The sequence below is a fragment of the Talpa occidentalis genome, unplaced genomic scaffold (assembly GCF_014898055.3).
Source record: "Talpa occidentalis isolate TD23 unplaced genomic scaffold, MPIMG_talOcc4v2.1 talOcc4.5, whole genome shotgun sequence".
NCBI classification, from domain to species: Eukaryota; Metazoa; Chordata; class Mammalia; order Eulipotyphla; family Talpidae; genus Talpa; species Talpa occidentalis.
This window is the reverse complement of record NW_023604861.1, coordinates 71,726,356-71,741,315: the sequence shown is the minus strand read 5'-3', so window position 1 is coordinate 71,741,315 and position 14,960 is coordinate 71,726,356. Positions and strand designations below refer to the sequence as shown.

Sequence of the window (14,960 nt, the reverse complement as noted above, 5' to 3'; positions counted from 1 at the left end):
TAGGAATATAATGGTTGGATCATTAAGGAGGTACATATTTAACTTTTTAAGAAGCTGGAGAATAGTTTCCAAAATGGAGGTGCCATGTCATAATTCCCAACATCAGTGTTTGGGAGTTCATCTTTTTCTACATTTTTGCTGTATCCTGTATCCATACATTTGGCATTATCAGTCTCTTTCATTTTAGCCTTTTTAGTGGGTGTATATAATGGTAACTCATTGTGATTTCCGTTTGCATTTCCTTAATGACCAAGTGATGTTGAATATTTTTCTTGTGTTCATTTGGCATCTCTATCTTCTTTGGTGAAATATCTGTAAATTTTTTGAATAAAGAATATTCTTTTAAAGATTTGTTTATTTATGCATACAAGAGCTGGGATATAGACCAGAGATGTGGGGGGTGAGAGGATTCACCAGAGACAAAGTGGGAAACAGAACAGGCAGATCGACTGAAATACACTGCTGAGGGAAGCAGCGGGCAAGTTAGGAGAGGTCTGCTGCACCATGTGGATTGCTCCCTGGCTGGCTGGGAACAGAGGCTGCGGATTGCTTCATAGTGCGGTGCTTAACCCCTTGTACCATCAAGGAAGCCCCTGAATAAAGAATTTTAAATAAGTGGAGAGAGGTTCATTATTCACTCTCCAAATTGAGCTATCTGTTCGATGTAAGCCAGACAAATACCAAGATTTTGACTTTTTTAATAAACTGATAAAATAGTTCTGAAATTCATTTTGGAGTGCACAAAACCTAAAATAGTCAAAATAACTGTGGGAAAGAGAAACAAGATTGGAGGACTAATACCACCTGACTCATATACATACCTTTATCCAAGCAATGTGGTATAATCATAAAACTCAACAAAGAGATCACTGGAATAAAATATTTAGAAATAAACCCATACATATTGCAGCATAGGTAAAAAGACATTTCAGTGGAGAAAGGACAAGTAATTTTAATAAATGGAGCTGAAACAATTTACTGTGTGTAAAAAGGAGCTTTGATCCATATACAAAAATTAACTCAAAATAGGTCATAAACTTATTGTAAAACTCTAAAACTTTGGGAAGAAGAATTAGGTAAAACATTTGTGACTTTGGGATAGGCAAAGATTTCTTATTACAGCACTAAAATCAATTTATAAATTATACTTAATCAAAATTAAAAATTTTTGCTCTTTCAAGATGCTGTTGAGAGCATGAAAAGACAAGCCACAAACTAGCAGAAAATATTTGCAAATTGTATGCCTGACAGTGAACTTAAATTTATAATCTACCAAAAGCTCTCAAAGCTTGATATGAAAACACAAAATAGGCAGAATATATATTCTGGGCACTTCTAGAATTCTGTAGGACAAGGATTCCTATAGAAGCAACTATTTATACCTATATATGCAAATCTAGGAATGTAAGAGAATTAATCCCCTTTAGAATAAGTAGGGCATGGAAACCAAGTGAATAAATGCAACAAGCTCACTCTTCAACTTCTCACAGAGCCACTACTGACCACAGTGACCAGCTTGAAAGCAAACCCTTATTTTGACTTTGTCCTCTGTTTTACTCCTTATATTTCCTATTTGCATCCTCTGCTATCACTTCCAGTAATCTCTATGCAAAAAAGCCATTGTCTCAGGCTTTGCATTCTGGGGGAGGTGGGAAGCTCAAATTATCATTGCATATAGCTCATTTTCTTAGCTACAGATAAGAATGATGTAGGACAGATTCCTGTACCCAGTCATTCCTGTACCCAGAAATTTACCATCTTAAAAAAATTCCGTTGTTTGCTTTTTGCTTGTTTGACGTGTTTTTTCAAGATTGAACAAAACCTAGGCAACTGTATGTGACCTTCTAGCAAGTAGTATAACTTGACAGGCTGCCTTTAAAATCAATTTATAAATCAAAGACTGCACTAGTCTTTTCTCAGCTGATTTCCTTGCCCTTAAAAAAGTGTAATCTTCACAGTTGCAACAGCTTCCTTTTACTTATCAGCCACCAATTGAAAATTTTTATTTATATATTTAGTTATATAACAATGTAGGCATTAACTTCTCAGCTTGTATTTTTATGTAGTTTCTTTGTAGACTGTAAAATAAAAATTGTTTCTGAACATACTACCAACTTTTGAAAAAAGTTTGGACTTAAACCTACAAACAATTTATCCGTGGATAATGATGCTGGAAATCAGTTCTGATTTCCTTCACTAAAGGTACATTGTCTAGCTGTGGAACTACAGGTCTTCACCTACCTTCCTATTTATTAACTATGCTTCATAAGAAAATGTAACACTTTTTAAGATTTTTAGAATAATTATGTAATCTAGTTTCCCAATAGTTTGTTTATACGTTAATCATGGACAATAATCACCAACCTATACTTTCCCCTGCTTGAGTATCAGGATACTTGATTCAGTACACCTTTCATTTGTAAAAATTGGTAAGCATTGCCAAAAAGAAACTAAGCATCCTTCAACTTACAAATCTAGTTGGGAAATAGAATAAGCCATTTATTTTTGTAAGGTCATGATTTGGTGACCTTGAACTAGACTAGTTTATTAAGGTTAATTATCTCAAGTTTTAAATGCCAAATCTATCACTGAACAGACTGTTCAGAAATCTTTTCTGCTTTGCTTGTCCAGAATTTTTCAGTGAAATCAACAGATCCCATGTACAGATTTTTTTTTTTTACTGAGACGCTTTATAGAACAGTCTAAGTATTTTGATTTCAGTGTTAAGAATTTCATTAATTGCCTCAGATGAGCCTAATGTACCTCTTAATATCTTTATACCTGCTGTTTTCAGTTCATGTCTGTTTTTTTCCTAGTTTTTTTTTTTCCCCCTTGAGATTAATATATTCTTTTTATTCATCTGGCCTTTGGTTTTCACACAGGAAGAAAACTCTATGAGGGAATCTCTGTTAATCCTAGCGCTTGTGCTCCCTGTGTGTGTAATGTTATAGGGGTCATTTTCCAATTTATGTTGTTTAGTCTTTGCCCTACATAAAAGTAGACAGACCAATAGAAAGATAAAATAAAATGATAGAGATGTTGTGCCTTCAGCATGGGCCCTTGCTGCATATCTGTGTGTGGATAGAATGGAATGTACAGTATACTCTTCTCACCTTGTATTGTATTTCCTGACTTTCTCAGGATATTCTCATATATAGTCTCTGTCTCTGTCTCTGTGTCTCTCTCTCTGCCCTCCCCTCCCCACTCCTCTCTCCCCCTCTTTCCTCCTCTATCCTTCCCCTTCCAATTCCCCCCTCCCCCCCAGCAAGGCTTGGGTGAGAGAAGGTGAGAGATTTCTGAATCATTATCTTGGTTTCTGGTATTATTTTCTTTTTAAGATCGTTTGTTGCTTTTGGCACACTAAGTCTTTTGTGTGTTTGAGTTCATTTTTCCCTGCCAATTTCTTTTGTCTTCTCCAGTTTTTTCCTTATTTCATTTCCTGCATTTCATTTTCTTTAATCATAGTATTATGTGTATGTATAAAAAGAATGTTTTTTCTTTTATTAGTAAATTCACCAATCTCAGTGTTCTAGATATAATTTTTGGCTCCTCATCACATTTAAGCTATATAATTGCTTTGCTATTCATTCTAGGAATTTGTAGTTCTAAACACTCAAAAACTCCAGTTTTGAGAGGCCAAATTTTTAAAGAAAATAAGTCATCCTTGACTTTTCCTTTAAATACTTGGGGTTGGGTCTCCCTGGTGGTGCAGCGGTTGAGCGCTGGGCTGCAAAGCTGCCTGCAGCCTCTGCAGTGCCTGGTTTGATCCCCGGCCACCAGCGAGGGTCCCACATGGCGCTGCAGACCTCTCCTGTCTCACCCGCTGCTCCTCTCAGCAGTGTACTTCGTCAGTCTGCCTGTTCTTCTCCCCACTCTGGCTCTGGTGAATTCTCTCATCCTCCCGTGCTTCTGACTGTACCCAGTGCTTGTATAAATGAATAAATAAAATTTAAAAAAAAAATACTTGGTTATAAAATGTAACCCAAATATTTTGATTCTGATATGAAAGTTCTTTTGGTTAAAGAGGAAATGATTGCATATATGAGCATATAAATTTATGTTTAATGGATATATATTTATAATTTCATAAAGTCTGCTTATAAACAAGAGTTGGAGGTAAATGATAGTACACCATAATAGTTGGCATCTTGGAAGGAATATAGGTGCTTTTAAGGAGATAGCATTAACTGCTTTTTAGATTTTCAAGCATATATATATATATATATATATATATCTTAAGAGCTAGAAGTCACCTTAGAAGTTTTCTATTCACACACCCACATTTATAGATGCAGTGTTAAAACTTGGAGAGGCTAACTATGTCTTAGTGAAGATAAATATTTTGTCACCATTAAGATTAGACCCTTGACCTCTATGCAACGTTTTTATCTTTTTGTCAGAGATCCTAGTATAGTGCTGATATGGTGAAAAGAGGTGTTTCACTAAATTAAATGTAGTGTATTTTTCACTGTATATCATGTAATTGAAGTGTGGCTAAATGATCCCTTATTTCTATTTGATTATGTTACATGACATTGTAAGAAATATGGAATAATACAAAGAATAAAAATTGTCAGTATTTTTAAAAACCGCACTAACTAGGAACCTATAAAGCATTGAGACAAAGTTGTCTCAGCCGATAACAAAACCACTCTTGATTATTCTGCAGTGAATTCAGAGCAGGTGATCCTATAAGACCTTCATAACAAGATTCTCACTTCTTCAATGAGTTCTGTAATAAAGTAGTAATTAATACTGGGACTGCTGTAAGAGATCATTGAAGGAAAACAAACTCTGGTGAAAAGTTACCCCTATTCAGTACACACTATTTTCTCACCATGTTCTAAGGCTTTGCTTACCCCTTTCTCTTGCTTTGAAGTTTTACTATTATAGAAATAGCAGTTAAACTTTGTTGTAAAATTTGGAAACAATAAAACATAAATCCTAGGTGTATTGCAAGTTTCCATGAGTGAATATACTTGTGTAGTCCATACTCAAGAAGCATGACTTGACCATGTAATTTTCCCTTCTCTTCTCAGAATCCATTTTTTTCCCCTACCAAAACCTCAGTTATGCCTGTTCTAGACTTCTTAGACATAGAAGCATACAATATGTACTCTCTGTACACTAATTTCATCCAGCATATTTTTGAAATTCACCTGTTTTGTTTTTAATTATTTGTATATATATTCACATTGTTGTTCATTTTTGTACAGTGTTTGATTTCTCCTTTCAGGTGTAGTCCCCATAAAATTCCCACCACCAAGTCACCCATGAACTGCCAGCATAGTCTCTTGTGCTCTTCTCCCCACTCTTTTGTTTTGGAAATTCACCTGTTTTTTGACATGTATCAGTAGTATTCCATTGTATTCATAGACTGGGATTTGTTTATCCATTTTCTTATTACTGGAAATCTGAACTGTTATCTATACTTTACTGTTAAAACTACTGAGAATGTCCTTATATAAATCTTTTATGGACCTATCTTTTCCCATCTCTTGGAGTGGAATTATTGGTCATAAGGTAGGGATGTATAATTTCTAAAGAAATTGCCAAATCTTTTCAAATCTCCTTGTGTCATCTGACTTGTCTTCCAGCAGTATGAGAGTTCAGGTTTCTTTATAGCCTCACTAACACTTTGTATTTTTATTTCAATGTTGCTTCATTAATATTTGAATTCTTGATTTATGAGAGAGATGTCATCAACATGGCTGCGAGTAAGACCTCCCATAAAAAAAAAGTTAATAGGGAGGAAAAGCGGCAGGTCCCTGAGAGAACTGGGACATGGAAGATAAACGGGCAACTCTGGCAAACTGCCCGAAGAAGAAAATTGCCATAAAAGCGGACTAGAAGGAAGGAAAGCTCAGAACCCTGCTACCCTCCTCTACCCACAAAGTCAGCACTCTCTGACCAACAGAAAGGAAGGGAAAAAAAAAATTAAAACAACCAACAAGAACAAACTACACATCAAGCGGGACTGTGAGTGGAAAGGAACTATTTCAGCCACTGCACCCTGTGAACTGGAACTGTGGAGAACTGTGCAGGATTCACTGCGGAGGTGAGCGAACAGCTCCAGGCGCCATTGGAGAAAAATAAAGACTCCCAGGAGACCTACAAATAGCCCAAGGCCAGCCAGTAAGCTTGTATGGAAAAGTGGTGAGCTTGAAAAACATATGTGGGGCCTCCCCGGTGGCGCAGCGGTTGAGCGCTGGGTTGCGAAGCCACCCGCGGCCTCTGCGGCGCCGGTTCGATCCCCGGCTGCTCCCCGGCCACCAGAGGAGGGTCCCACATGGTGCGCAGACCTCTCCTGCCGCCTGCTGCTCCCCTCAGCAGTGTACTTCGGTCCTTCTGCCTGCTCTGCTCCCTGCTCTGGCTCTGGTGAATTCTCTCACCCTCCCGCGCTTCTGACTGTACCCAGTGCATGTATAAACAAAACAAACAAACATACAAATAAATAAATAAATAAATAAATAAAAATATGCCTCTATAAAAAAAAAAAGAAAAAGAAAAAGAAAAACAGATGTGGATCAGGGCTGCTCAGGTCCCGGTGCCTGCGACCTAGGCTTGAGGGGAGACGCGCAGGGGCCCTCATTGAGGTGAATGTCCCTCACTGAGTAATCAGAAACCAGGTGCCTAGACACAGGAGCGGGGTGCAAAAGGTGCCATTTCTGTGGACGCTGAACTGGGCTACAGCCCGCGTCCTGGACCTGAGGGCTTTGGAACTGAGACCTGGGGCACGAAATTCGGGGCGTGGGATCCGCATGACTGTGGGGCACAAGGAAGACACAGCACCCCCTCGCCGTTGAGGCTCTCCACCCCACTCCCACTCTGTTTCCCTGGACCCACAGGGTTAAAAATAGTTCCTGAAGGACACTAGGAAAGATCTCTGGCGCCACCTAGTGACCAGGAAAAAAATCACCAACACCCTATAGTTGGAAACCAGGGATCACAAAAACACCCTCAGGAGCTGAGAGAGGGTGGGCCACGTAAACGGGGGTAAGGAGGGAAATAAGGCGTGCAGCAAGACCCTGTCCTGGAACTGAGAGCTAGGCACAGGATCTGTGGCATGGGAAGTGCCATAGCAGCAGGCACTGCACAGGGTGACAGCCAGCGTTTTGGATCTGATAGCCCTGGAACTGAGACCTAGAGTGCAGACTTCAAGGCGTGGGATCCAGACAGCTGTGGGTACAACACCTGGTGAACACAGGACAGACACAGCACCTGGCTTGAATAAGAGCCCCTGTGTTGAGGTGCTCCCCTCCGCACCCACCTCCGCTACTCAGAGAACCACTGGGAGAAAGCACAGGTCAGCAAGTATGGTCTCCGGCGCCACCTCGTGACCAGAACTAAATCAGCAACTAGCTGATTCCCTGTTGGAACTGAGTAAATAACAGAGGGAGGGAACTGTTTAAGGGACAGAGCCCAGCAACACAGCATCAACATCCTGGTGGAGTTTTGGCCTACCAGTGCTGGTCTCAGTCTGGTAAACAGCTTCCAACACCCCTAAAGGAGCACTCCGAAGAGATGCCTGCCAACACTGGTGGCACAACGCCCCAACGCATAGAACTAATTAGAAAGCAAACAACAAGGAGAAGAAAAAATATAAATAACCAAGCAAGCCAGCAGGAAGACACATGACAAAAAGAAACACAGTCACCAGAGCTCAACGATGACATGGAAGAACTTCTCGGCCTATCAGATAGAGAATTAATAATCATCCTGATTAAAAAGCAGAAAGAAAACTAAAAGGAAAAAAATGATTTGAGACATATAATCACTGAACTGAAGAATGAAACTGAGACCTTAAGAAAGGAAAAAAAAAAGAAACGCAGGAGATAAAAAGATTACTAGAAGAGATAAAGAACTCTGGGAAAAGCAATGAAAACAGGATCAATGAAATGGAAGAACAGATCAGTACTATCGAAGATACAGAAATAAAAAGAGCCAAAAGAGAAAAGGAGAGAGAAGTGCAAATGAAGCAGTATGAGGAGACTCTTAGACAATTATCAGACTCCATGAAGAGAGGAAATGTAAGAGTTATAGGCATTCCAGAAGGTGAGGAGAGAGACAAAGGAACTGAGAAATTATTCAAGGAAATAACTGAAGAAAACTTCCCAAGCATGATAAAGGAGATGAATATAGACATGCAGGAAGCACAAAGAACTCCCAAATACCATAATGAAAAGAAAACTATGGCAAGACACTTAATAGTAGAGCTTGCAAGAGTCCAAGACAAGGAAAAAATAATGAAACTGGCAAGGGGGAAGAAACAGATAACTTATAAGGGAAAACCAATCAGGTTAACTTCTGACTTCTCTGAAGAAACATTATGGGCAAGAAGAGAATGGAGTAACATATTCAGCAAACTTCAAGACAGCAAATGCCAACCAAGAATACTTTACCCTGAAAAGCTCTCCTTCCTTTATGAAGAAAAAATATGGACCTTCTCAGACAAACAGAAACTCCAGAAATTCATTACAACTAAACCCCCACTCCAAAAAATTCTTTAAGAAGTCCTAAAGCCAAAACCAACAGAGGAATGAACAAGAAGAACAGAATAAAGCAAGGAATAAAATCACAAAAAAGACAAACAAAATAGCAAACACAGATGCCAACATATCAATATTAACTCTAAATGTAAATGGATTAAACTCATCAGTAAAAAGACACAGAGTATCAGGCTGGATTGAAAAACAAAATCCAACCTTCTGTCTCCAGGAAACACATTTAACCACAAAAGATAAACACAGACGGAAAGTAAAAGGTTGGAAAACAATCCTACAAGCAAATGGACCAAAAAAGAAGGCAGGAACAGCCATACTTATATCAGATGAAATTGACTTCAAATTAAAAAAAGTAAAAAGAGACATAGATGGACACCACATTATGATCAAGGGGACAGTACATCGAAGATATAACACTCATCAACATATACTCACCAAATGAAGGGGCACCAAAATATATTAGACAGTTATTATCATCTCTGAAAACATATACTAAAGAAAATACATATATAGTGGGAGACCACATTATGATGGACACCACATTACATATATAGATGGACACCACATTATGATCAAGGGGACAGTACATCGAAGATATAACACTCATCAACATATACTCACCAAATGAAGGGGCACCAAAATATATTAGACAGTTATTATCATCTCTGAAAACATATACTAAAGAAAATACATATATAGTGGGAGACTTCAACACCCCACTCTCACCAATGGACAGATCAACAAGACAAAAAAATAAACAAAGACACTAGAGCCCTAAATAAAGACATAGAACTCATGGACTTAACAATCTATAGGACACTGCACCCCAAAAAATCCCAGTGCACATTTTTCTCAAGTGCATATGGCTCATTCTCCAGAATCGATCACATAACTGGGCCACAAGACAAACATGAACAGATACATGAAAATCAAAATCATTCCAACTACCTTCTCCGATCATAAAGGCATCAAACTAGAAATAAATCATGAATAGAAAACAAGGAACCTTCCCACTTCATGGAGATTGAAATCCACACTACTGGAGACCACTGGACTAATGAGGAGATCAAAGAAGAAATTAAAAAATACTTTGAGTTGAATGATAAGGAGGACACCATTCTCCAGAATGTATGGGATGCAGCAAAAGCAGTAATAAGAGGAAAACATATAGCAATACAGGCTCACATCAACAAACAAGAAAGAACTCAAAGAAACAACCTAATCTCACATCTCAAAGAACTAGAAAAAGAACAACAAAAAAAAAAAAACACTAAAGCCAGTAGAAGAAAGGAAATAATAAAAAATCAATGCAGAAATAAATGAATTAGAAATTAAAAAAACAATCCAAAAGATCAATGAAACCAAAAGTTGGTTCTTTGAAGAAGTTAACAAAATAGACAAACCTCTAGCAAGGCTCACAAAGAAAAAATGGGAGAAAACACGTATAAATAGGATTGTGAATGAAAGAGGAGAAATCACAACAGACTCAGTAGAAATCAAAAGAATAATAAGAGATTACTATGAACACTTATACACAAACAAATTTAACAACCTAGAAGAGATGGACAAATTCCTAGAACGATATAATCATCCAAAGCTGGACAAAGGAAAAAATAAAACAACTAAACACACCTATTACAAGCAGTGAAATTGAAGCAGTAATCAGAGCACTCCCCAAAAACAAAAGCCCAGGCCCAGATGGCTTCACAAACGAATTCTACAAAACGTTCAGCAGTGAATTAGTGCCTGTCCTACACAAACCCTTTAAAAAAATTGAAAAGGAATACTACCAAATACGTTCTACGAAGCCAACATTACGCTAATACCACAACCAAACAAAGACGGCACAAAAAAAGAAAATTACAGGCCAGTCTCCCTAATGAACACTGATGCAAAAACCCTCAACAAAATCCTTGCTAACAGAATCCAACAATGCATCCATAACATAATTCACCATGACCAAGTCGGATTTATTCCAGGGACACAAGGATGGTTCAACATCTGAAAATCAATCAATGTAATCCAGCACATCAACAAAAAAAAATATAAAAACCATATGATAATATCCATAGATGCTGAGAAAGCTTTCGAGGAAGTACAACACCCATTTATGATAAAGGCCCTTGAAATTCTCGGGATACAAGGAACATACCTCAACATCATAAAGGCCATCTATGACAAGCCCAGCCAATATCATTCTCAATGGTGAAAAGCTGAAAGCATTCCCATTAAGATCTGGAACAAGATAAGGATGTCCACTCTCACCACTGCTTTTCAATATGATACTGGAAGTCCCAGCCAGAGCAGTAAGACAAGAGAAAGACATACAAGGAATCCAAATAGGCAAGGAAGAAGTCAAATTATCACTATTTGCGGACGGTAAGATAATATACATAGAGAACCCTAAAAATGCCACAGAAAAACTAATTAATCAGTTTAGTAAAGTGGCAGGATACATAATCAACACACAAAAATCAGTAGCCTTCCTGTCTATACTCAAACAATAAATCTGAAGAAGAAGAAATCAAGAAAACCATTCCTTTTATTATTGAAACAAACAAAAAAAAATCAAATACTTGGGAATAAACCTAATGAAAGAAGTAAAGGACCTATACAAAGAAAACTATAAAACACTGTTAAAAGAAATAGAAGATGACACAAAGAAATGGAAAGACATCCCCTGCTCATGGATCGGAAGAATTAACATTATCAAAATGGCCATCCTACCAAAAGGAATCTACAGATTCAATGCTATTCCAATTAAAATTTCAATGTCATTCTTCAAAGAAATAGAAAAAATATTGATGAAATATGGAGCCACCAAAAACCCTGAATAGTCAAAACCCTCCTGAAAAAAAAAAAAAGGAGGGAATGTAGGCATCACTCTCCCAGATTTCAAACTATACTACAAAGCTATAATAATCAAAACTGCATGGTATTGTAACCAGAACAGACACATGGACCAATGGAACGAAATAGAAAACCCAGAAATAAACCCACAGATCCCTGGTCAACTAATCTTTGACAAAGGAGCAAAGAAAATGTACTGGAGTAAAGAAAGTTTGTTCAATAAATGGTGCTGGGAAAACTGGGTCGCTACATGCAAAAGAATGAAGCTTGACTGCTACCTCATACCGTGCATAAAAACCAACTCAAAATGGATTAAAGAACTAGACATAAGACCTGAAACCATAAAATATATAGAAGGAATAAATCGAAACACTACATGACATGCACCTCAAAGACATCTTTACAGATGCATCACCCAAAGCAGTGATGGTGAAGGCAAAGATAAACAGCTGGGACTACATCAAATTAAAGAGCTTCTGAACAGCAAATGAGACAATAACCAAAACAAAGAGAAACCCCACCAAATGGCAGAACATTTTTGCACCCAACACTAATGATAAAGGACTGAGCACAAAAATCTACGAAGAGCTGATGAGACTCAACAAAACAAAGAAAATAATCCAGTCAAAAAATGGGCAGAAGAGCTAAAAAGAAACTTCTCCAAAGAGGAAATGCAAATGGCCACCAGACATATGAAAAAATGTTCAACATCACTTGCAATCAGGGAAATGCAAATCAAAACTACAGTGAGATACCATCTCACACCAGTGAGAATGGCACATATTCAAAAAACTGGCAACAACAAATGCTGGCAAGGATGTGGAGAAAAAGTAACTCTCCTGCACTGCTGGTGCGAGTGCAAACTGGTCCAACCACTATGGAGAGCTGTGTGGAGATTCCTCATCCTACTAAAGATGGAGCTTCCATATGATCCAGCCATTCCACTCCTAGGTATTTATCCAAAGGACACAGAAACAATAATTCCAAAGAGCACCTGCACCCCTATGTTTATAGCAGCATAATTTACAATAGCTAAGCTTTGGAAACAACCCAAATGCCCAAAAATAGATGACTGGATCAAGAAGATATGGTACATATACACAGTGGAATATTACTCAGCATTCAAAAAAGATAAACATATGCAATTTGCAGCAACATGGATGGAGCTGGAAGGGATTATGTTCAGCGAAATAAGCCAGAAAGAAAAAGAAAAATAGTGGATGGTCTCACTCATAACAGGAATCTAGAAAACCTAAATAAGGGTCCAGGAAAAAGAATAACTGTAAGAGAAAGAAAAAAATTAAAATCAACAAACAACTATGAACCAGAGACACACTTTGGGGGTGGTGGGCAGGGAAAGGAGGATTGGGGTCAAAATCAGGGGGTTGCAATTGTATGGGGAATATAAAAATAATAAAAAAAAATTGAATTCTCATTTTTTGCAGTCATTTTTCATTTTATTTTGCTTGTAAATTGGCTTCTTTCCCTAGCCACACCTTCCTCAAGAAAAAAAGAAAAAAAATATTTCACAGTGCCTTTTTTGAAATGTGAAACTATACTAAAAAATGAGAATGTGGTGGTGTATGTTTTTGAAAAATTGTTTTGGAGAACTCACTGCCATGCGAAAAACTTACTGAACTGTGAGGGTAATCTCGGTTATATTATAGGGTACTTCCTCAGCAATTATGGAGATGTATATAGAATATTCAGTTGCATTGCTAATATTTAGACCTTAAAAATTTAGGAAAATCAATTCAAAATAAGAGTTTATGAATAACTGAATGGACAAAAATTTTGAGAAAATCTGTCATTTTTCAAATACTGTACCAATACAGTAGATTTAATGTTTATAGATATTGCTAAGAGAAATGAAAGATGTCACTTTGAAAACTTTGACATTTTTGACTAACCTTTCATTGGGTATAAATGAATTAGGCAAAAGTCACTTCAGCAAATGATATTGGTAAAACTGGAGATCCATATACAAAAATATATATAGTACACATAAACCAAGTATGGTTTCAAAAAATCTCAGTAAGGTGCAGTGTAGTGATAAAAGCATTCTTCAATGTTAATGCAGGGAAGAGATGTGAAGCAGGGAGCATAGTTGAAATGAAACAGCTTAAATTTTTTTTTTTAAACCGAGTAATGTTTTTAATTTTTTTTATTAATTTTTAATTTTTTTTTACATTGTTCATTTTTAAACTGTTTGCTTCTCCCCACCCCCTCAGGTGTAGTCCCCATAGAGTTTCCCTCACCAATGCACCCCTGCACCATCACCGCAGTTCCCTGTGCTCCTCCCTCCCTCGGATCCCTCTCCCTCCTCCTCCCCTACAGCATATCTCTGATTTATAATTGCCTTTGCTTTGTTTATAATTGTTTTTGCTTTGTTGTGTTTTGCACTGTTGTTATTTTTTTACACTAATGTCTTATTTGGTTCTCCTATATTCCTGCTATAAGTGAGAACATCTGATTTTTTTTCTTTTTTCTTCTGGCTTATTTCACTGAGCATAATTCCTTCCAGCTCCTTCCATGTTGCTGCAAATGGCATGAGTTTATCTTTTTTGATTGCTGAATAATATTCCATTGTTTATATATGCCACATCTTGATCCAGTCATCTATTTTTGGGCATTAGGATTGTTTCCAAGTTTTACCTGTTGTAAATAGTGTTGCAGTAAACATAGGGGTGAAACAGCTTAAAATTTCTAAATAAAGGGGAAAATTATCCTGTTGATATTGTGTGATAACAACTTACTCAGCTTTCATCTTTTGATAGAGCTCTCTAATAACCATTCATAGCCAGTTTTTGGCAACATTGGAATCACTGAAGCCATTCTGGGATGTTATGGATGAAATTGATGAGAAGACTTGGGTTCTTGAGCCAGAAAAACCTACACGGAGTGCCATAGCACGCAGAATTGCATTGGGTAAGGAAAAAGGAGTGAGGTATTTTTTTATTGGCAGTGTTTTCTACTTTGTGTTACATAAGAAATGAATGTAAACATGACATTGAGATCTTTTTGCATGAAGTTAACCACTAAAACTTTTTGGGATGAACTCTGACTTGCTACTAAGTACGTAAAGGTAAATAAAAGCACTGAGATGTTTGAACAGGCAGTGATTCACTGGAAATAATATTCAGAAATAGTAGCTACCTTTTAATTGGCACAAAAATGGTGAAGCAGGTTTTTCAAAACTTAAATTAGGGAGAAAATGATGTCAGAAATAATGTTTTCATTCTTGAAACTAGAAAACATTATTATAAACATATCTGGGAGTATTTTTCTGACACAAATATAGAGGATGAAAGAACCTGAAGTGACTAATGCATGCCATTAAGCATTGACAGGTATATATTAATAAAGTAAGATTCTAAATGTTTGTACTTTACACTAAATATTGTAGTTATAAAACAATTAAGACACAAAAAAAATTTCACCTTTTTCTGCATTTTGTTCTAGCCAAATAAGTAAGCTGTTGGAAGGCTTGTATTCCAAAGTATATTTTAATTTTGAGGTGAATCATATCTAAATTAGTGAGCAGTGTTTATATTTTCTACCCATGCAAAATAGGTTATCTGGGGGCAAAGAAGTGACGTGTTATTA

The 14,960-nt window shown here is 37.1% G+C and overlaps 1 protein-coding gene across 6 annotated transcripts in view; it reads left to right on the top strand.

The window, feature by feature from the left end:
• Nucleotides 1-14,960, top strand: part of FANCL (FA complementation group L) — an 88,474-nt gene that overhangs the window by 59,073 nt on the left and 14,441 nt on the right. For all 6 annotated transcript variants that reach the window (XM_054701551.1, XM_054701550.1, XM_054701553.1 and 3 more), the window contains one exon: nt 14,132-14,282. In XM_054701551.1, coding sequence (XP_054557526.1) covers nt 14,132-14,282 — 151 coding nt within the window. The remainder of the gene's footprint in view (nt 1-14,131; nt 14,283-14,960) is intronic.